Here is a 23,397-nt window from a genome sequence, read left to right on the forward strand (position 1 = left end):
CCTTGTCACTGTCCTCGCAAAAGGCCGGTTCTTCTGATAGGGACCCCAGCCCCGAGGGGGGCGGTGCTGGCCAAAGGTTTCTTGACTGGGGTGCAGCTCGGCGTACATACTGGCTTGATCCTGCGTTCACCCCTTGCGCGTAGACCTCAGCCATCAACTCCTGCATATCTGCGGGCATGTGCTGCCAGGACCCCTGCTGTGACCGCAGGCCGGCTGCCGTAGGGGTGAACGTGGCTGAAGGGGCCTGTGGGCCTCTTTGAGCCTGCCCCACTGACTCAGGTCGTGTCCAAGACGGAGTTGGGGAAGGTGCCACCTGAGGTATTGAAAAGAACTGTCCATCTGGTGACCAGTCACCCTCCTGGAAGGCCCCCGTGTGCCCATAGGCTGATTGTGGGGTCATGGGGTCAGGAGTGGGTACCTGCCTCTGAGTCAGGGGCACCACTGAAGGGGAAGGCTGCAAGGCTGCCTCTAATTTCTTCTCCAGCGCTTTTATGCGCTTTTCTGCCTCCTTAAGTGAGGCTGCCGAGGCTGGAGACTGGGAGGTCTTGGACTTCTCCTTAGCCTTCCCCTTTTCCTTTTCCTTAGGGGCTACTGGTGACCCCGCCTTGCTTTCTCCGGTTTGTTTATCCATTCTACTCACAATTAGCAATCTGCTTTGATCACCGAGCTCGAAAACCTCTTTTTGCACCTCGTCACGTCGAACAAAATGGCGACCGGCTACCCCTTGTTGTTGCGCTTGCGCTCTAGAGTCCAAGCCCTTTTTGGCGCCTTACAGCTGCCGGAAGCCCTTCCGGCCGGCGCTCTTATCGCTCTCCTGGGGGCTACCCAAGATGGCGGCGCCCAGCGTTTTCGCGGGCTTTCTCGCCCTTTCCAAACGCCTCGCTGCTCGAAACTCGCCTTTCGCCGCTTCCCCGACGTCCTTAAACCTCCTGGGGACCACTCGGCTCCTGCCTCTTCCGAGGCTTCGCAGCGTTCCCGGCGGCGACGGCGGTACCAGCGGCCTCGCCGCTTCACAGCTGATCGGGACTCCGCTCGTCTTACGGAGTCCCCTGGGGTGCCTTTCGTCTCGGGCCTCCCAGTGGGGGGGGCGGACCCCCCCACCTTCGGCCCGCAGCCCTCGTTTGACCGCGGAGGCCAGTGACTCCGGGCTGAGTTGCTCCTCTTGGGGGCAGATCCCGCGGAGGGAAACAGCCCCTAAGGAGATTGGTGGGGGTGTTGTCCTCGGAGGACAGAGACCCCTGCTCCAACGCTGTTCCAATCTGGAGAGGAGACAAAAACAACACATTAAACATGGTAAAAAACATTTATTTTACTCTAAGCAAACTCAGTATGACTCTACTCTTGGACTGAGTTTTTAAAACTGAGGCTCATGGGAGACTGCTGGGGGCGGTGCTTATTATTATGTTAATTTTTTACTCAGTCTCTACCAATAGGATTGGTTAAATACCATGTTGGACTCTCCTTCCAGATGCAGTGGAGAATGGACTGCACTTACAGTAGATGGATACCATGTTGGTTGAATCATCCCGACTGAATTACAATTGTTCTATGTCAAGATGGAGGGAAATGTCGAATGACATATTATAAGATTTTATAACAGGTCATTTATTGTTCAACATATTTGTCAAATGATTTGGACTAGGAAACATTATCAAATTGGCAGTTAATCCAAATATGGATTAGAAAATATTATCAAATTGGCAGTGTCACAAAAATGGGAGAATAGCAAACAGGTTAGGTGCCAATATAATGATTCAGGAGGATCTCTATAACCTGGACCAATAGAGAGAAACTAACAAGATAACTTCCAACAAAGAGAAATGCAAAAATTTATATTTTTAACATTAATCTTTTTCCTTGGAATATAGAATCCTGAAGATCCTAGGGCCTTCTTGCTTATTACTTCATAATTTAAAGGTGTCCTTTAAAACCTATTATTCATGCTTGCTCAAAAACATTGCATAAAATTTGATTGTATCTTCTATCCTCTCCTTTTAATTAATTCCAGTATTCAATTCAATTCAGCTTATTGTCATCCTAGGCCACTTCAAGCAAAGTGCTCTGTAAAAAATGTTTGTATTGGGGGGGGGGGTTAATCTATTTTAGTGGGTGATAAATGAAATTTAAGACAAAGTTAAAATATTTTTATAAAACAACCTAACTAATAGCTTTAAGTGAGATCCAGAATGCAGCATATATTAAATTGTAATGTAGACATTAAAATTTTACTAAGTACGATAACATCTAAAATTACAACCAAGTGATTCCTGTACTTGAGCATTTCCTTTCACTTCCAGGTATACATTTTAACATTGCGAGCTAATCTTAGCTAAGCTCCAAAAGCTAAGAAGGGTCAAAGTAGGTAATTACTTTGAAGGGGACCACTAGAAGATTTAACTTTTAAAGAGACTTTAAAATTGGACTAAAATATACATGTTTTTCACTGTCCAGAGTTAATCCTATTGATTATAGTCATAGTGGAGGGGAGGATTGATTATTCTCATCCTATTGATTATTGTCATAGTGGAGGGGAGGAGAAATTTTGAGGGTTATGATATCCTTCAAGGTAGAGAGAGGGGGGTTGGTTGTAATTTGTGAAATTAATGGCTTATATTCAATTTTAGATGATGAATCTTTGTCTTTTTGGAATAGAATAGAATAGAATTTTATTGGCCAAGTGTGATTGGACACACAAGGAATTTGTCTTGGTGCATATGCTCTCAGCGTACAAAAAAGAAAAAGATACATTTGTCAAGAATCATGTGGTACAACGCTTAATGATTGTCATAGGGGTTTTGCTACAGTTTCATTCTGAATTTTCATTTGATTCAGAGAAACATGCAAACTATTTCTCCATAAAAGAGGGTCGTTTTTGTGGGCTTCCTTCTTCAGTCACATAGCTCAGTTTGTCCACTAATTTACTACTGTCATGATTTCTATATTGAGAAAATTACAATTTGCATACATATTTGCCTTACAAATATTTTTAGTTTGAACTACATTTCATCTTCTTTGTCAACAAAATGTGTGCAATTAGACTTCGTCCACTCTGATAGTATAGTGAACTGTGGTTTAGCTAAAACTCAAAAATGTATGAGCAAACCAAAGGAATGAGGTAAAAGGCACTGCAAATTCACAACTACATCCAAGCAACTTATATTCTTTCCCTTGTATGTCTCTTAATGAAAACCCTTAATATTGAATTGCATCTGAAGGTTTTATATGAACAAAATATATTGATAGGTACATTTGGTCTGGTTACTTTCTCTCAGGCTTAGGAGCAAGCTACTTCTGAAAAACCTAGCAAGAGAACTATAGAGATTTGGCCAGGAAGTCTCTGAGAATTGGAAACAATTGAATGGAAGAAAAAAATTCACAACTGGTACCGATTTACCTGGGGTATTACTCCAAATGCTTTTCTCCACTGCTGTACAGGGACTGTGTTCCAGGAGACACCATCAATCTGGATATCTCCTTCTGTATTCAAGATTCTTAAAAAAGCAAAGAGCAAAGTGCTTTTCCCTGAGCCAGTTCTTCCTAGAAGGCCCACCTGAAATATTGATAAACATAAAATATTGAAGGAACTGGCATTCATAAATTTGAAAACAGAAATTAATTTTTTTTTTAAAAAAAATGTTGGATCTTCTGTTTCATAGTTTTTTGGTTTGGATAGGGTTTAAATGAAAATATTCTTACCCTTTGTCCTGAACCTATTGAAAAGGAAATATTTTCTAACACTGCCAATCCTCCATCTACATATTTAGCAGTAAGATTCTTCACTGTCATTTGCCCACCAGATGGCCAGATATTTTCTTCCTTTACATGCATATTCTCAATGATGACAGCATGAGAAAGCTCCTTATTTTTTGATGCCGGTAAAGGTTTGGATTCTTCTGTTGGCAGATCAATGAATTTAAATACTCTACTCACTGACCGCATCTGAAAACCAAAGAAAATTTAAATTTTTTTACTTTCCTTAACATATCTCTTGGTCACACACATATAGACTGATATCACAGAGAAAGTATGAGTGAGAACATTAGATGCTAATACATTTATCTTTATATTTTGTTATTGAAATTATGAATACAGACTATTTGGACTGACATATCTTTCTTCCCAAACCGGTTCCTTCTTTAATGATATCCTCCAGTCCTTAGGAAGCCTTGGTTACTGAAAATAAAACATTTCCATACTGTTTAGAGTCCCAGATCTGGGATGCCAAGGTATGGATGGTCATTAGATGATAGCAAAAAGTTATGCAGCAACTCTATATTTCTTTGCAGTAATTTAGTGGTGATCCTAATTTTTGCAGTCTACTTAGGCGAGCCTAACACTGCCAGCATCTTACTTACTAATTTAATGAAGATCTTCATATCCTGGCTTGGAGATGCTATGAAAAGTGGAGACTTCCAGCTTACATCACCATAAGATTGGATATGAGGAATGGGTCTCTGCGCTCCCACACTATGTTCTCCTTGACGGAGGGCTCCGAAAGGCACTAAAGCAACCCTGTAGCAGTGATGAAGCAAAGAAGGGTGCCCTGCTGGTCGCAGAGAACTGAAAGTCTCCTGCTTGATCCAGGGCTTTTTCCCTCTCATCCACAACAAGAATAGCAGCCATCATGGCTGCCAAGAAACTGGGACAGCCAAGGCAGCAAAGAAATGTGCAGAAGCACAGTGTCTAGAGCTGGGTTAGAGGATTCCTTTTTTATTTAGACCCTAACTTTAAAAAGAAAAAAAGGAAGAAAATCCAGGAAAAGAGAGTCTCAGAACTATTTAGTGAACAATTAGCCTGTAAAATCTAGCTATAGCAACTAATCTGGAACAAAAATTAAATTGGTTGGGAAACAAAACTAGGTAAAAGGAGGTATCACAAGTTAAAATACATATATTGAAAGTTAAGATTTAAATAAGATAGATGTTTTCTACAGTTGGGAAATGGAGCCACAACATTTGTTCCTCCAATGGCTACTCTCCATTTAATCCTTCAACTGTTGCAGTTATGCTGCTACTTTAAAATACCATTTTAATCATCTCAGCACTCAAGTACTACTCTCCAACACTGCTCAAATTCCAGAACCCAGAAATCCCATGCTCTTTTCCAATTAGCAAAAAATATTTCAGGAAGTGTCTCTAATGTTAAATGGAAAGTATTTTTCAACATAACAAGTGTATTTCATCGTATAATATAGAGTGCATGCATAATAAAGAAAAATTTAAGGTGTAACTATTCTTTTACTGTACATTTGATTAAAAGAATTCCAATAATATTTAGAGAGATTGCATTTCAAAAAATGATGCACAAACTATATTCAAGTGTATGCTTGTCCTTCTTCACAGATAAACCAGCAGTATTAGAACCTACACCATTACATAAAAAGAATCATTGCTGAAAGAGTTCTGAATTTTTAATTCAAATTACTAGAAATATGTAGCATCTCACAGTAATTTCAAAAGTGTTTGCACTTGTCTGAAACAATTTCTTTAACGTATTTTAAATTATTTGAATTAAAATGTAATTAAATATTAAATAAACTATTTAATTATTTGAATCTACAAAAAAATAAAATATGGAGAGAGGAGCATGGTCACCGGCCCAGCGAGACAGAATCCTCAGCACTCTGGTGGGAAGATATCTAAATCCCTGCCGTTCGGGGGTGCCAATTCTGTCAAATCGGCCCAAGGAGAGGTGAAGAAAGGGACTTGGCAAAGGGTCCATTTTGGGGTCAGCATACCCCATGGACAGATTACCTGGAGCCTCCACCAGTGGCAGTGTGAAGCGGCTTTGGTCGCCATAGCCACAGCTCAACTGTGTATCAGGAAGAGAAATGCTAGTATGTTGGAAGTCATCTGGAAAGAAGAAAGGAATTTCTAAAGAGTTGTGCTGGAGGTGGAATGGAAGAAAATTGTGAGTTGTGTTGAATGATTTGCCATTTTTTTCTTTTTAAAGAGAACTGTTTTTTGAATAAGAGGAAAGAGATACAAGGAAGCTGAACAATTAGTGTCAGAACTGTTCAATATCTGTTGACTGGATTAGAAAGTGATAGCTAAGATCCAGTTAACAGCTTTAGGATGCTGAGTTTGATTAAGACATGATTTAAAAGAATTTAAATTGTTTAAATTTCAGAATCCTTCCTTTCTCTGTTTGGGCTAAACATTTTAAAATTGGAATTAAAGTTTTTTTCCTTGTTGGATTAATGGTGCTGCCATTTATTGGAGGAAGGTTTGTTGGCAGGAGAATTATTTGCTTACTTAATTAACATATGTTGTTTGGCCTTGGAAAAAGAAAAAAAGGGAACTTAACTGGAGGACAGACATTCTTTAAAAAGCTGATAAGAGAAGAAACCTTGATCGTGGTCAGGGCCACCATCAGGAATTTTGTGGGCCCATACAGCCTAAGTGTCTGGGGCCCCCCCCTGCCATTTTAAAACTATTTTAAGTCGCCAAGCCACTCCATCCCCGGGGATCATTTCCCGCTTCACGCCAAGCGAGGCGGTCCCATAGGCCAGTGTTTCCTAACCTTGGCAACTTGAAGATATCTGGACTTTAACTCCCAGAATTCCCCAGCCAGCGAAGCCAGTTGAAGTCCAGATATCTTCAAGTTGTCAAAGTTGGGAAACACTGGCCTATGGGACCGCCTCGCTTGGCGTGAAGCGGGAAATGATCCCCGGGGGATGGAGTGGCTTGGCGACTTAAAATAGTTTTAAATGGCGGGGGGAGGCCAGACACTTAGGCTGTATGGGGCCCCAAAATTCCTGATGGTGGCCCTGCAGAAGGAGAAAGGAAAGGAAAAGAAAGGAAAGAAGATAGAAGAAGGAGAGAATATGCAAAAAAGAAAGGGAAAGGAAAGGAAGATAGAAGAAGGGCAGAAAGGGAAAGGAAAGAGAAAGAAAGCAAAAGGAAAGGGAAAGAGAAATGAAGTGGGAGGGGGAAAGGGAAAGGAGCTAGAAGAAGGACAGAAAGGGAACGGAAAGAAAAAGAAAGGGAAAGAATAAGGGAAAGGGAAAGGAATGGGGAGAGGAGGGAAAGAGAAAGGAAAGAAGACAGAGGAAGGACAAAAAGGGAAAGGGGAGGAGTGGGGCGGAAGGGCTGAAGAGCCAAGTCTCAGGATCTCCGGGATCCCTTTGGATCAGGCAGTGGGTCCCGCTGGTTCCCCCTCTGCCCAAAGGGAAGGGGTCGCCGCAGGAAGAATGCCTAGATTCGGGGGTTGAGAGGGGAAAGGGGGGTTTCATTTCAAAGCCTGATCTTAGCTGGCCTGCCCTAACTGGTGATGGGGGGGGGTTAAAAAAAGAGAAAAGAAAGAGAAATGGAGGGGTGGGGGTGGGCTGGTGAGGAGAGAGAAGGCAACTCGTATCCCCCTATGCACAGCTGCTCCCAGTCCAGGGAGAGGGCACAATTGAGAGGTGCCCTGGATCCTAAGCGCTGGGTTGCCTCCAAAGTAAAAAAGCTCCTTAGCTGCTGGCTGACCGTTTGATTTATGCAGCTCCGGAAGGCGGTGCTGATTGGCCACTGCAACCTGCTTGTTTCTCTCTCCTCGCCCTCCCTTTGCCTCATCCCGGTTAGCCTGCTGGCTAGCACAACGCATGCGCAGATGGTTTAAAAAAAACTTAATTTTTAAGAAAGATGTGGTCCTGCCGATCTGCTAAAAATGTCATTACCCCCATAGCGTTCCCTCCCCCCTTGTGGACAGCAGCTCGTGACTAGGTCTCGGGTGTTGCGGGCGGAGCGGAGACGGAGGGTCACGGAAGGAGAAAGGAGGGGAAGGGGGTGGATGGGCTTCTTGCTCTGACTGGGCCTTCACTCGCCTGCCTGCCCTGCCTGCTAGCCCCCGGGATTGGGCCGTTCTCAGGTGGCATATTCGGCTGTGGCTACGTGGCCGGCTTTGTCCCGCGGGCTGGCGCTGGCAGAGGCGACAGTGACGGATTTAGGGGGGAACGGGGGCGGATAGACAGGCTTGGCTACCTCCCCCCCTCACCTTTCTTTTCCTCAGCCAGTTCCGCGGCACCGCTGAGCAGCCCCCGGGATCGGGTTGTTCCCGGGTGCGCCTTTTATTTTTGGTAACCCCCATGAACGGGCATCCCCTGGGGCTAGGGGGCCTCTGTTCGGCAGTCCACCCGTTTTTCTCGCAGAGTGCCCCCCCCCGATACTCTGTCTCCTTACCTGGCCAAATTGGCGCCTCCCTCCCTCGCCGGAAGAGCTGCCCATCTAGCAGTCCCGCTGCCCCATTGCCCAGCAGGGGATGATGGGCAAGGGACGCCTCGGGGAAGGAGGGCAGGGCGGGAAGGGAAGGAGGGGGCTGGTGGGGGTTTAGGAAAGGGGAGCCTGCCGGGCACGAGGGAACGCTGGCCGCACGGGGCTCCGAGGCCAGCCTTGCAGCTCCTCGGCGGGAGGAGCCGAAAGCCACCGGGAGAGGACTGGGCTCAGCAGGAGAAGCGCTGCCCCCCCCCCCATTATTCAATTTTCCCGGGCCCGGTACGCCCCTCCCAGTAATACCCGTCTATCAGCGGCCCTGATCGTGGTAACTCTGAGTTGGACTTGAACTTTGAATGAACTTTCTGGGAAAAAAATCCATGAAGTTGCATTACATCTTATGAAATTGGTGGAAGTAACATACTAGGCTGTTCAAGACAATTTTTCCTTATCTAAACAGCTGGAATATAAAAGTTCTTTCTGCAGATATGGAGAAATCGGGGATCCAGGAGATTAGAGAAATTTTTAATGATATTTGAGGAATTATGAATGAATTCAGAGAATCAATTAGAGACTGTACATGAATCATTATAGAAACAAAAGAAGCGAATGATTCAAAGGAGAAAAGAGGAGCAGAGGATCCTGCAGAACAACTACGAGGATGTGGAAAACAAGATATTGGCAAGAGGAAGAATGAACTGATTAAAGGAGATGTTATTAAATTGGATGACCTGGTTATTTTAACAAATGACAGTATTAAGAATTGTTTGGTCAATGATTGGGGTGTTGATTGCATGTCTTACTATGAGCATATTGAAATTAGCAAAAAAGAAAAATAGAAAGGATGTATTTGGGAGCCAGACTCAAAAAGAATATAATATTGAAAGTGATTGGGTGGAAAAATATAAAAAGCTGATATTTGTAAAAATTGAAGGTGTGAAGATAAGAAATAGAAAGAATAAAATGGAAAAGGAGACTAAAAGGGGATATAAAAAAATATTTTAAAAAGGGGTTCGGTTCAGAGTTCTGCTCAGATTAAAGAAATTGGAGTTTGAGAAGGGTTGATTAAGTTTGGAATATTTCTTAACTGCTTTGTTTAATTGTAATTATTTTTAAATTAGATATATGAGCTTAGGAATTGATTATTGGTATTATTAGTATTGATTATAATAAAATACTGATTTAGATTATTAAAGACAGCGAAATTAGAGAATATTCAGAAACGTTTTTTTTCTAAAATGATTGAAATTGATTGATATTTAAGATTAATAATTAAGTAAGAAAAGTAGATAAGTATTAACTGTTTAATGGGTTGAAATAATCTTAAAAATCTGAGAAATGTACTATTTAGAGGGAGGAAGAAGTCTGACATTTTTGTGTTATTATGCTTTATTTTTTTATTTCTTTTTGTTAATATTTGATTGCTTATACAAGTTTTTCTTAGTTTATAGAAAAATGTATAAAAAGGAAGGAAGTACTATGGCATAATAGTTAATAAGTTAGAATTATGATTGTTGTTATATTTTTTGAAGGAACATTAAGGAGGGAATTTAATCAAAAGAAAATGTTATGTACTGGTTGACAAAACTAGAAAACTTGCAACTTTTTTGATGATTGATGTCAGTTACTAACAAAATACTGCATTTTATTTATGGAAAATTAGATGATATACTGCATTGTTTGAATATATGTTCAAAGGAAATAATTTAAAATTTTTACCCCCCACCCCTAAAATACATGGAATGAAATATAATTAGAAGTATGACATATCTAGAGGATAATATATATTAGAAAATTGGGATATTATAAAGTATACTGCATCTGTTTTCTAAACAAAATCTGAATGTCTCCTTGAAGCTTTAAATTTGATTAACATTAATAGTGAAAATAGAATGGCATATATAAATACTATTCTTCAGAAAAGTCAGATTTTAGATATGGCACAAATCAGTATATTAATTGTAATAAATTCAGCAGCTGATTGGTTCCTATTAGAATTAAATTCGACATCACATTCACTTTTTATGAAGTTATTTTGAGTAGAGGACCTATTTCCATAGTTTGGTTAGTCATTCTTCTACTGCACAATCAAGTAACTTTTCTAATAAAAAACTATAGAGAACTTTTGACATACTACCAATTCACTTTATTTGGAAGGAATGTCTGGTGAAATTTAATTTAAATATTTGAAATTACAACAAAATTACATATTTCAAAATTTGTTACATTCTATTTGTGAACAATTGCTAAAATTTGGAATGTCCCCATCATATATAGAAAAATATTATTTTTCCTCCAAAATTTTTATTTTATTCAAAAGTAAGTTAAAATACACAACTGCAAAAATATCCAGAATAAACAAAATAAAGAAACAAAAAAAATCCACAATATATTTAAAAAATTAAAAAGGTGCAAAAAACCCTAATTAACATTAACACATTATTCACCCAATTGAATACTGATTAATATACTGCTCAAAAAAAGAAAAGGGAACACTCAAATAACACTTCCTAGATCTTAATGAATTAAATATTCTCATTGAATACTTTGTTCTGTACAAAGTTGAATGCGCACAATAGCATGTGAAATTGATTCTCAATCAATGTTGCCTCCTAAGTGGACAGTTCGATTTCACAGAAGTTTGATTTACTTGGAGTTATATTGTGTTGTCTAAGTGTTCCCTTTATTTTTTTATTCCCTGATCAAGTTACACAGAATAACAATGTAAATATTTTGCAAATTCAAAAAAATATAGAAATCCAATATTAATATAAGTCAAACGAAACACTTTACCATTCAAAAAACCCCAAACCTATACCTTGTTTCCTTGCAGCAAGAACTAAGGTTATTGAAAACAAGATGAATCAAAGTGAAAGCAAAAGAAGAAAGAACAACTAGCAAGAAGTTGAAATAAATCAGCATTCAACCAGTAATCAACTTTAAAAAGCAAAGAACAAAATGAAACACTAAGTTCAAAACATGAACGTTAATAGTCCAGGGATGCTTAAGAAAATGAAATTACTGACAGAAAGGTGGATACACCCAAAGACTTCAAGGGAACCTAGGATCTTTAAGAGTTCCCTTCCCACATGGGTCCATCTTGGGTCATTCCTAAGTGTTCTCATTCAAATCCTGCCAAAGCATTGCCAAAAAACCCTGGTTCTGACAGCAAAAAGAACAGATCATGATATTAAGACAATAATTTGGGAACTTTATGTTCTTGCATAAAGTAAGGTAAAGCAAGGCTAAAGGGTAAAGCAGGGGTAAAGCAAGAACAAATGGAAGCAAGGGTAAAGCAAGATCAAATCAAAGAAAATTGAAATCCAAGCATACTGTGCAAAAGGAGATTTTATTCTCAAGAATAAAAGCTCTGCTCTTGAGGGTAGGCTACGGAGAAAATGGAACACAAGGACTTGGCTTTATAGGAGTACTGGTTCTTTGTATGAACTTGGGGTGTGGTTTGTGTATATGTTGGTTTCAAAGTGTCCTTCCTATGTAGTTTGGGATGCCCCTGCTTTTAGTTTTGATCCTGTGTGAAATCCGGAAAAGACAAATTGCCTTTACCCTCTGATATGCAGACGCCATCTCTGGGGTCTCCTCCCCATCTCAACAGAATTCCTGAGTCCTCATGGAGCAAGTGAGAAGCCCAGAAAGGGGGGGGGCAGATTGGTGGCCATTTAAGTTTCTAACAGTGGGTAAGAGAAAGCCATTTTGGAAAGGAGTCATTTGCAATTTTTATTCATTGATAATAGAGTTAAACTATATAGATGGTATACTTGTACTGTATTTATTTCAACAGTAATGATACTTACTTAAACACAGCTATTACACTGATCTGTTAATTCTAAGACAACAATATGAGCAATTCTCATGGAAAAGTACATTTTGTGAGAAAGAATCTATTCATGGTGGGGAAATAGAGGAAAATTGTGATTAGCTAGTTACGGTACTTTTCTGCTAGTCTGTTTCTTATACAATGGAATGTGAAAATAAGTTGAATTTAAATACCACTAATAAACCTTTTGAGCACAAAATGCAGCACTTGCTATCTAGCCCTGGACACGATGAACATATTACATCTGTGGGGCCAGCTTTGAATTGGCCACATGCATGCTTTGTGTACACAAAAAATCCAAAATAAATCCGCCCCCAAAAGCTGAAAACAAGATGGTGACTGCATGCACAGTACCAAAAACATGGCTTCTGTGTATGAGCAGAAGAAAAAAAAACGGGGGGGAAATTCCTCCACCCCCCCACCCCCCAAAATACCTGTTTCCAAAAAAGCTGAGAACAAGATGGTGACCGCATTCACAGTCCCAGAAATTCAGCTTCTGCACAACTGAAAAGGTACTTAAAGAAGCAAGTTATATTAAGGAAACAAAAATTAGTCAAGATGAACAATGGAAGGGTATAAGTGATATCTGTGAGAAAGAAAAATAGGCAATTCTGAAAGACTGGAAGAAATCATAGGTTAGTTCTGTGAAAACCTCATATTGTTTCCATGATATCTCTAAGATTTGGTGTGGGTTAAATCAAAGCATTCAACTCATACATTCAGTCTGTAGGTACAGTATATGTAAATAAAACCACATATTATAAGATCATTGCTGGTAATCACACTTTAAAGAACTTTAGATAAATATTTGCAGTTTCCTTTTGAAGTTCATATATTCCAGAGAACTGAAGAAGTCTAAAACAATACGATTTCTTTCTCTTAGAAGCTCTCCAAATACAGTAATACCTCGTCTTACTAACTTATTTGATTCCGGGACGAGGTTCGTAAGGTGAAAAGTTCGAAAGATGAAACAATGTTTCTCTTAGGAATCAATGGAAAAAGCGACTAATGTGTGCAAGCCCAAAACTCACCCCTTTTGCCCATTACTGCTGGCATTTCAATTCTTGTTTGAGGGCAGGTGGTGGTGGGGTGGCAGCGGTGGATATGACATTCTCGGCACTGCTGCTGCTTCTGAAAGGGAAACCGCCGCCACCGCCACTATCCTCTTGTCCTGGCAAGAGGGATGGAATCCGCCGGGATGTGACAGCCCCACCCTTTGGGAGGGTGGGGCTGGAGCCGAGGGGCAGCTGCGAAGGGGTTGGCTCGTCGAAAGCACTCCCAGCAAAAGCACTGTGAGAGGGTTTTCTCTAAGCGCTTCGGGAACGCCTGCCTCGCCCCTCTTGCAGCCCCTTCACTGGAAGTGCTTTCATCCAGGGCTGTCAGCAAAGGGGCTGCAGGAGAGGTGGGCAGGCATTCCCAAAGCGCTCGGAGAAAGCGTTTTCGCAGCTACTTCGCTGGGTGTGCTTTCTCCGAGCACTTCTGGAACGCCCACCCCACCTCTCCTGCAGCCCCTTCACTGATAGCCCTGGACGAAAGCACCCCCAGCGAAGAGGCTGCAAGAGTGGTGGGGCGGGCATTCCAGCGAAGCGGCTGAGAACACGCGCCCCACCTCTTCTGCAGCCCCTTCACTGACAGTGGTCCCTTCAACCAGGCAACTTGGAGTCTAGCTGACATTCAGGCAAAGGGTAAAGGGAATAGTGCGGGAATTGCATCAGGTCACCAAAGGGTTCTAGAGTGACTATGTGACCTTACAGACCTGTAGTCTCGGTCTCGGCAAAGGCCTGTCAGTAATTGCACTCCCTTATTGGTCTTTAAGTAAAAATACAGATGTGTTTTGCTTTTCTCACAGTTCTCCTGGGTGAGTTGGAGCCTAGACCCCGTCGTTTGAAGCCGGACCATGAGGGCCAAACTGAACATTTTAACCCAGGCTGGCGATGCGGTAGCGAAACAAGAGTGGTGGAACTGAGAACTCTGTCAGGGGTGGGGGTTGGTGGAGCTTGACCTTGGTGGGGCAAGCAGCAGCACCAGCTGGTCATGGCACCAGATTGCTTGGTGAGGAGCCTGGCCTCAATATCTGTGGCACGGCTTGGCTCGACGGAGCAAGCTGTTGTCATTCTCCCCCCCCCAGACCAAAGGGGAGATCCCCTCATGGGGATTGTTGATGGTGATATTGCAGGCCATTGGCCCACTGGATAAGAGAAGGACTTGACCTCAATGTGAGCAAGCAGAGTGGACCTGCAGGTCAGGCGGATCCACAGGTTATGGCACCAGATTGCCTGGCAAGGGGCTTGGCCCCAATGTTTGTGGCAAGCTGCCGGGGACCCATAGCCAAATGGGTCTTTGACAAGCTTATTGGGACCTGTAGAAGTGCTTGCATGAGCTGGTGCAGGTTTGGATGGAGAAGCAAGCCTAAATAGAGATTTGACCCCCTGCTGTGCCAGTATGGGTGGATAAAAGGGGCTAACAGCAATTGTGTGATATCCTTTAGGGCACCTTTTGGAAGGAGCCCAAAGCCTACCTGGTTCGGGTGATTGGGGAGGGGGTGCCTTTGGGGCTCACCTGCTGCAAGCCTACAGGTGACAAGCCAGGTGGAGCCTTCCCACATGCTTTTGGGTGTGGCTAAGGGCAAGGCAGGGCAAGGTCAAGGCCAAGTTCAAGGCAAGGTCAAAGGCATCATTCCTTGATTCAGCAAGGAGCTTTGCCTATAGTTGCCGAGGAATGTTTTGATTGTGAGTTCCGCCCCATTTGATTCACCTCTACAGGTCCAGATTTAATTAATAAAGTGACCCATCAATCCCAGCTCTACGGTCCGTGTGTTTATTCTGGTATCTGTCGTAATAAGGAACTCATTATTGAGTGTCTGGTTGAAGATTAAGAAACAAACATATGGAAGCATTTCACACTGGTTTTTACCCTTAGAGGCAATTATTCATCCAAACTTTAGAAAAACAGGTAAGGTAGTAACCTACAAAAAATTGATGAATGAAGAAGGGGTTTTAAAATCTAGAATAGAATTGAAAGAGGAAGGGATTGACCTGGAATGGTGGGAATACCTACAGATAATACCAAGACAGGAAAAAGATAAGAGAGATGGGGGTATTGGAACAAAATTAGCATTAGATAAAATATTACTGGGCCCAGAGGAGAAATTAATAAAAAAATTGTATCATTGTCTACTAAATTACAAAATGGAAGTCGAACAAGTGAAGGAAAATATGATTAAATAGGCCCAAGACTTTGGTTATACCATTAATCTAAGCGAATGGCAACAGATGTGGAACATAAATTTACATAAAGCCGCCCCGAGTCTGCGGAGAGGGGCGGCATACAAATCTAAATAATAAATAAATAATAAATTAATTAATTTTAAAATGACACTAGCCACAACCTATAAAGAAAATTGGTATAAGATGTATTTCAGGTGGCACATAACCCCCATGCAACTAGCAAAAATAGATAAAAAGTGTTCACCCAGATGTTGGAAACGTAACAAAGAATTTGGATCATATTATCATATGAGGTGGGGCTGTGAGAAAATTAAAAGATATGGGGAGAAAATCCAGACATGGCTAGAGAAATGTTAGAGAGGAGAATAGAAAAGAATCCTGAACTTTTTTGTGTTAGTTAGAGCCCATGAGAATTTTGAAGAAAAACCAATTGTATTTAATTTTACATAACGACAGTAGAGAAAATAGTTCTCGCTCAATACTGGAAAATGAAAATATGCCCACTGAGAAAGATATACAGTAATTGAAAAAATAACAGCACATGCAGAAATGGATAGCTTAACTAAAGAACTGAAAAATACAGATGAGCTAGAATATTTTACCTGTTGAGACAGGTTCTATGATCGGATGGGGGGAAAAGGAAAAAGCAAAGACAGAGAGTCAATAAATGCTGGAAAATTGGAAAGTAAATGTTAGAGGAACGGTTCAAAAAAAAGGGGGAAGGAAAACTAAAAGATACCTGAATAAGATCATTGTTTTGTATTGATGTATATTATGTAAATATAAGTTATGTAATATAAAATAAGCACTATTAGAGTTGTATTATGGGCACATCTCATAATGTCCAACATTTTTAAATGTCTTTTGTGTTTTGTTTTGTTTTGTTTTGTGTTGTAAGTTTATTTTTAATAAAAATTAAAATAAAATTATACACATTCAACCTCATTTATTGTGATAGGAAAAATATACCCAGAGCCCAGAAGAGGGGGATTCAAAATTTTTCTACCAGTTCTGCATACCTGACCAAAATTTTTCTACCGGTTCTGCGTACCTGACCGTATGAGACCAAAATTTTTCTACCGTTTTTCTACCGTAGGAGCCCATCACTGCATATAACCATTCTTGCATTTCCTCTTCAAGACCATTTCTGTACTCCTCTGTAGACAGGCCTTCAAGATTTGATTATTCTACCCCATAATAACATGATTCCAGAAAAAAATGTGATTTTTTTATTTCCTCACTTTACCAGCCTCATAATGCTTCAAATATTGGTTTGATAGATAAATTATAGTTACATTCTGAATTTTTATTAATTGCTGTCCTTTATTATTTATTTATTCAAGTTGTTTGGCTACCCAAGTGACTCTAAGCAGCTGACTACTGTTAAAAACAATGTTTTTATATTTGTGTATGAACTGCTAAGAATCTATTACATGCTTACAGAGGTATATTAAATAGATAAATATGAAACTTTCCAAATTGAAAGAGTTCCCTGACATGCAACTTAATCATTTCCAGCAATGTGCATCTAGTTTTGCACATTGATGTCTGTAAAAAGAAACAATTTTTCCCATAGGAATCAGGAGGAGGAGGAGGAAGAAGAGGAGGAGGACAGTCGCTACCAAAGTAAAAAGGTGAGGTGAGGGGAATCAACAAAATCCAAAACTTTAAGGCTTTAAAAAAAAAAGAGGGACTCTGAGGCAGTGAGGAGGAGCATGCGCCTCCCATACACCCGGCGCAAGGCTGCCTCCCATACACTGCGCCAGAGAAAGAAACCCAGGGGAATGGCAGGAAACTGGCCAGGCCTTCGTGCCGCTCTCAAATTTCATGGGAAATTTTTCTGGGCTCGGGTTCTTAAGTAGAAAATGGTTCTTAAGTAGAGGCAAAAAAAATCTTGAACATCCGGTTCTTATCTAGAAAAGTTCTTAAATAGAGGCGTTCTTAAGTAGAGATACCACTGTATTTACTTTCCAAGAAATGTTTAAGATTCTTACCAAACTGTCTACATCGATGCTTGTGTTCACAGCCCATTGCAATGTTCCCATAATGTTCATGGCTAATGTAAGAACAATGCCGACTTCTCCTACCCCGTTACCTATAAGTAGGAAACATGTATAAAATTCCAGAATGAATCATAGTGTGCATGTGTTCTGGCTTGCAATTATACACATATATAAAACTCTGTGCAGATTTACCTAGGTAAATCTGCACAGAGGGAAAGAGAAGTGATATCCAAAATTATTGGCTCATTAGGGCAGCCCTTAAATTTAGGGCAATCACTTTTGCAATTGGAAATTAGCCGTAAGAGCTTCAGATACACATGGCCAGAAAATGTTAAGTACAGTGTTCCCTCGATTTTCGCGGGGGATGCGTTCCGAGACCACCCGCGAAAGTCGAATTTCCGCGAAGTAGAGATGCGGAAGTAAATACACTATTTTTGGCTATGAACCGTATCCCAAGCCTTCCCTTAACACTTTAAACCCCTAAATTGCAATTTCCCATTCCCTTAGCAACCATTCAGATTATTACTCACCATGTTTATTTAGTAAAGTTTATTTTTAAAAAATGTTTTTTAAAGGCAGACGAAAGTTTGACAAAGACATATGATGTCATCGGGCAGGAAAAACCGTGGTATAGGGGGGGAAACTGTGAAGTATTTTTTAATTAATATTTTTGAAAAACCGTGGTATAGACGTTCTGCGAAGTTCGAACCCGCGAAAATCGAGGGAACACTGTACTGTATCTCTTTTGTCTCATGGAACAGTCTCCACTATCCCAAGATACGGCAGACCCTGATACTTCTGGCCTTCTGGAAGTTTGTGAAGATGTAACTCTTCCCCCTAGTGCTGCATTGAGATATCAGATGAGTCAATTAAGAGTTCTGGCTTGCATCATGGGTTTGTTATATGCTGCCTCAGTTAGTCCTCAACTTACAACAGTAAGTGACTGTTCAAAGTTACAATGGCCCTGAAAAAAGGGACTTATGACCACTTTTCACAGTTATGACCTTTGTAGTATCCCCGTGATCATATGATCAAAATTCAGGTGCTGGGCAAATGGTTCATATTTATGACCCTTGTTGTGTCCCAGGATCATGTGATCACCTTTTGTGATCTTCTGACAAGCAAAATCAATCATCATTGGCATCCTTCACTCTCAAAAGACTATGGTATGGATACCATACCGATTCGGCTCCTCGCTGCTGCTGCGCTACCGAGCAGATCAGCTTCTGGGCGGCCGAAGGAACCTTCCCTGGGTCTTCCCGGCCGCCCACGCAAAGGGGAAACCCCGGCTCCTCGCTGATGCCCGCCGCTCGCCCGCCCGCCAGCAAGAGGGGGAAGACCCAGGGAAGGTTCCTTCGGCCACCCAGCAGCTGATCTGCTCGGTAGCACAGCAGCAGCGAGGAGCCGAATCGGGTTTCCCCTTTGCGTGGGCGGCGGGGAACGCAAACTCCACCATCTACGCATGCGCGGCCATAGAAAAAAAGGGCGCGCATGCGCAGATGGTGTTTTTACTTCCACAACCCTACATCGCGAAAAATCGATTATCGCGAGGGGTCTTGGAACAGAACCCTCGCGATAATAGAGGGATCACTGTATACACAGTCATGAAATGCTTCCAGGACTCCAGCTCTGATTTTGCCTCAAGGTTTACTCCTGAAGCCTTTTCCAATGAAAGATATAGCCATAAGGCAGTGAAGGTTTGGAGTCAGAATTTCCCTTCTCCTAAAAAGATGGTTTTGCTGCTTTATCTACTGTTGGGCATAGAGCTCTCTTCCACCTGCAAAACCGTTGACTATCTTCCCCTATAACCCTGGGGGGGGGGGGGAGGGGGAGGAGGGGGGGGGGGGGGGGGGGGGGGGGGGGGGGGCCCTTGCAAGGTGCTACCAGCCAGACCAAGGTTTTTTAATGGGGTATTACTCCTCCAACAAAATCAACGAGGACACTACATTCACTTAACAATCAAGTTGCTAACTTATCAATTGAAATGATTCACTTAACAACTGAGTTAAGAAAGGTCGTAAAGTGAGGTAAAACTCACTTAACTAATGTCTCACTTAACAACAGAAATTTTGTGCTCGTGTAGTTGTAAGTCGAGGACTTCCTATATTATGATTATTTTAATTTTGTTTTGGTGTTCCCTTGCTAAATATTTCATGATATTGGTTTTTGTATACTGTTTATGTATGCAATATACCGTATTTTTGGTGTATTTTTTTCCTCCCTAAAAGAGGCTGATAATGTGGGTGCGTCTTATACTCTGAATTCCCCCCCCCCCCCAGCCCTAACTAGCTGCTAACGATCTTCCCAGCTCTTGCCTTGCAGGTTCTTTCATTGTTTTCCTCTGGGAACAAAATTTTCCAAGCCCTAAGTCTTTGCAGGTTTTTGTTTCATTACTCTAACTTGTTCTGAGTAAATTTCTTTGCAGTCCTAACCAGGTGCTAATGATGTTCCCAGCTGTAACCAGCTTGCAAGTTCTTTCATTGTTACTCTCTGCAAAGAAGATTTTTTTTTCAAGCCCTAAATCTTTGCAGGGTTTTTTCCATTGCTTTACTTTCTTAGAGTGTTTCTTTCCAGGTGCTAATGATGGCCCCAGCTCTTACTGGCTTGCACACTCTTTCTTTGTTACTCTCTCAGAATAAACTTTTTTAAACCCTTAACCAGGGGATAAAATAAAGTGCTGAAGTTGACCAGACTAAGGACGCTAGCCAAATGAATATCTGGTAACCAGATTCTTTTCCCTATTTTCCTCCCCAAAAACTAAGGTGCGTTTTATATTCCGGTGCATCTTATAAATACAGTAACTTTTTAATATAAAAAAGTAAAATAAATAAATACATTCATTTATCATTTTTGATTAAAGCACATTGATTAAACTAACAGTATACAATGTCCATTAATTATTTAAATCTGCATATATATATTTTTCATGTAACAAGTCTTGCTCTATCTCATTTTCTCTCTTTACTATAAAAGCAAAGAATATATACCTGTAGTAGTAGCAATAGAAACAAAGGTCACAACGATGAAGAAGATTACAAAAATCATTTCTATTCTCATCTGAAACCAACGTAATGTAGATAAATACAGGAACCAATTCGCTGTATGCAAATTTAGAGCTTTATGGAATAATGTTTCAAAATATGGTTGCCTTCCATAAGCTCTCAATGTCCAGAGTCCCTTTAGGGTGGTAACAAGATGTGTGAAAATTGGACTTCTAGCTATAAGAAATGCAAATATGAAAATAAAAATAATATGTTTATTATTTCTTTAAAAATGAATTGCATAAAGATTGAAACATATCGTAACTAATACTTGTGCTTCCATCATCTACATTCTTTTCTAGTTGCATTATGTCATGGAACATTAAAAATAGTATGTAGTCCTCAGGCAGCTATACTGTATATTGTTTTGATACTACAGTCCTTGATAATACAGTTTTTAATATATTCATTTTATTTTTTTATTATTTCATATTATTATGTATTTGAAATTATCCCATTGTAAGTTGCTAAGTGTTCTATATGAGACAGTAATCCTTTACTAATGTAAATTTTCTATAAACTAATATATCAAATTTATTTTTAATCTCTGTTTTACTATAATGTGTCTATGTTTCTCTTTCTTTCATCCTCAAATATAGCATCCTTAGTCTTTAATATCACCATCTGCAAAAGCACTGAATATTTGTAGAGAACATTATTCAGAGACATGAGATCTTAAAATAGGAGTTTGATGAAAAACAACAGGGAAAATCTCTTTTCATTTTATTTGCATCTATATTAGATCATACCTTCAGACTCCAGTTGTTTTAGCTGTTGAGATGTGTGCAGGAAGTATGCTCTTAACATAACAAAGGCTATTATCACAGGCACAGATGCCAGGAAGATATAGGGTAGTATGAAAGAGACTACTACTATAGCACCGATCACAATGAGCATTAACTGCAGGTTGAAAGAAAAATATTACTGATATAGTAAACTTTCCACAAAATTTTGCAAGTTATGAGAAAATAATTTCTCTAAAATTACTGTGATAATATTATCCTTCTTCCATATGGTGCCATTCACATATTTTAAATCACCACTCTAGTCTCTGCAGTCAGAACAGTACAATTATCCCTTGACTTACTATCACAACTGAGCCCAAAATTTATGTTGTTAAGTGAGACAATTGCCCCATTTTATTCTTACCACCGTTGTTAACCGTATTACTGCAGTTCATAAGTTAGTAACCTAGTTAAGTGGCTTTCCCATGGACATTTCATATCAAAAGATTGCAAAAGTTGATCACATGACCTTGGGATATAGCCAGTGATGGGCTCCTACGGGTACAGTCAGATACACAGAACCGGTAGAAAAAGTTTGATCCCCCCCCCCCTTCTGGGCTCTGCGTATGTTTCTCCTATCACAGTAAATGAGGTTGAATATGTATAATTTTAGAAGAGCTGTGAGTGCATGTGTGTGTGTACATACACATACAGTTTAAATAGTCGATAATGTATATTTTTGTATGCCTGTATATGTACACATATGGCATGTATACATAGAATTAAATAATATATTTTGGATGTTCAGTAATAGTAAATAGATGTATCTCTTTGAGGCAAGGAAAGCCAGGCACCCTAACCCTAATCCAAACCCTTGACGTGAGTGACGTCATGTTGGCCACCTTTAAGCCAGTCACATGACTTTTAAGCCACCCCCAGTCATATGATCAAGCCACTCCTATCTGGTCACATGGCTGGCAAGCCACACCCATAAAATAAGCCACGACCACAGTGTGGTGGTAAGCATTTTTTCAGCCCTTCACTGGATATACCAATGGTCATACGTTTGATCCAGTTGCCGAGCATCTGAATTTTGATCACATGATCATGGGGATCCTACAAAGGTTGTACTGTAAAAATTGGTCATAAGTCACTTTTTTCAGTGCTGTTGTAACTTTTAATGGTTACTAAATGAACTGCTGTAAGTCGAGGACTATTTGTAATTATACTCCAAAATATCTGAAGGGCAATAACAGATATTTAGCTTTGAATTTGAGTCTGTTTTCAATGTCCATTCCATTGAAATCTAATTTGGTCACTGTATGGGTCACTCAGTCTAAAACTTCTTACATTATTATATGTTACCTTGGTTTAGATCCTAATGATATATTTCTACCATGCAAAATTACACAATTTGCAATCTCGTTAGCACAAGTATTTGTGCTACTAATAGCCTACTAATTTTTCTAATAATTTTCAAAATCACCGATAAAATTCCTGGGATTTTTTAACTGACAGCATATACTGCTTTCATATGTACCAATGTAAATGTCCCAACACTGGAAGTTTTTAAGCAAATGTTGGACAATCATCTGTCTGAAGTAGTGTAGGGTTTCCTGCCTAAGCAGGGGTTTGGACTAGAAGACCTCCAAGGACCCCTCCAACTCTGTTATTATTATTATAATAAATCAAAATAAACATGCATTTATTTAAAGTTTGATATTTATTTTAATAAAAGGCAAAAGATTTATATGATTGAGCAGGACTGGAAGATGAGCGGCTGCTAAACAGTGAGACATTAGTTTGTAAAAACGTATTTCCTGGCTAGTTTATGAAATGACATGACATGCATTGTTGCTAAGTTATGATAGCTGAACAACATAGAGTTGATTTTAACCAAGGCTAGGTTGGTAGCAGGAAGATGAAATTTAATAAAATAACAATAATTGAATTTTATTGAAATACAGTGATACCTCGTCTTACAAACGCCTCGTCATACAAACTTTTCGAGATACAAACCCGGGGTTTAAGATTTTTTTGCCTCTTCTTACAAACTATTTTCACCTTACAAACCCACCGCCGCCGCTGGGATGCCCCACCTCCGTACTTCCATTGCCAGCGAAGCACCCGTTTTTGTGCTGCTGGGATTCCCCTGAGGCTCCCCTCCATGGGAAACCCCACCTCCTGACTTCCATGTTTTTGCGATGCTGCAGGGAAATCCCAGCAGGGGAATCCCAGCAGTGTAAAAACGGGCGCTTCGCTGGCAACGGAAGTCCGGAGGTGGGGTTTCCCAGCGAAGGGATCCTCAGTGAAATCACAGCATCGCAAAAACACAGAGGTCCAGAGGTGGGGATTCGAGGACTTCGGTGCTTTT

General features: G+C 40.5%; 1 protein-coding gene across 2 annotated transcripts in view; it reads right to left on the bottom strand.

The window, feature by feature from the left end:
- The window catches only part of CFTR (CF transmembrane conductance regulator), a 142,817-nt gene that overhangs the window by 40,225 nt on the left and 79,195 nt on the right, over positions 1-23,397 (bottom strand). The window contains exons 19-23 of one of the 2 annotated variants that reach the window (XM_070755458.1): positions 21,048-21,198; positions 20,245-20,475; positions 17,249-17,349; positions 3,697-3,939; positions 3,395-3,550 (exon numbers count right to left, since the gene is read on the bottom strand). In XM_070755458.1, the coding sequence (XP_070611559.1) occupies positions 3,395-3,550; positions 3,697-3,939; positions 17,249-17,349; positions 20,245-20,475; positions 21,048-21,198 (882 nt within the window). The remainder of the gene's footprint in view (positions 1-3,394; positions 3,551-3,696; positions 3,940-17,248; positions 17,350-20,244; positions 20,476-21,047; positions 21,199-23,397) is intronic. The other variant, XM_070755459.1, reaches the window with a different exon arrangement.

Source organism: Erythrolamprus reginae, chromosome 6, assembly GCF_031021105.1.
Source record: "Erythrolamprus reginae isolate rEryReg1 chromosome 6, rEryReg1.hap1, whole genome shotgun sequence".
Classification (NCBI taxonomy): domain Eukaryota; kingdom Metazoa; phylum Chordata; class Lepidosauria; order Squamata; family Dipsadidae; genus Erythrolamprus; species Erythrolamprus reginae.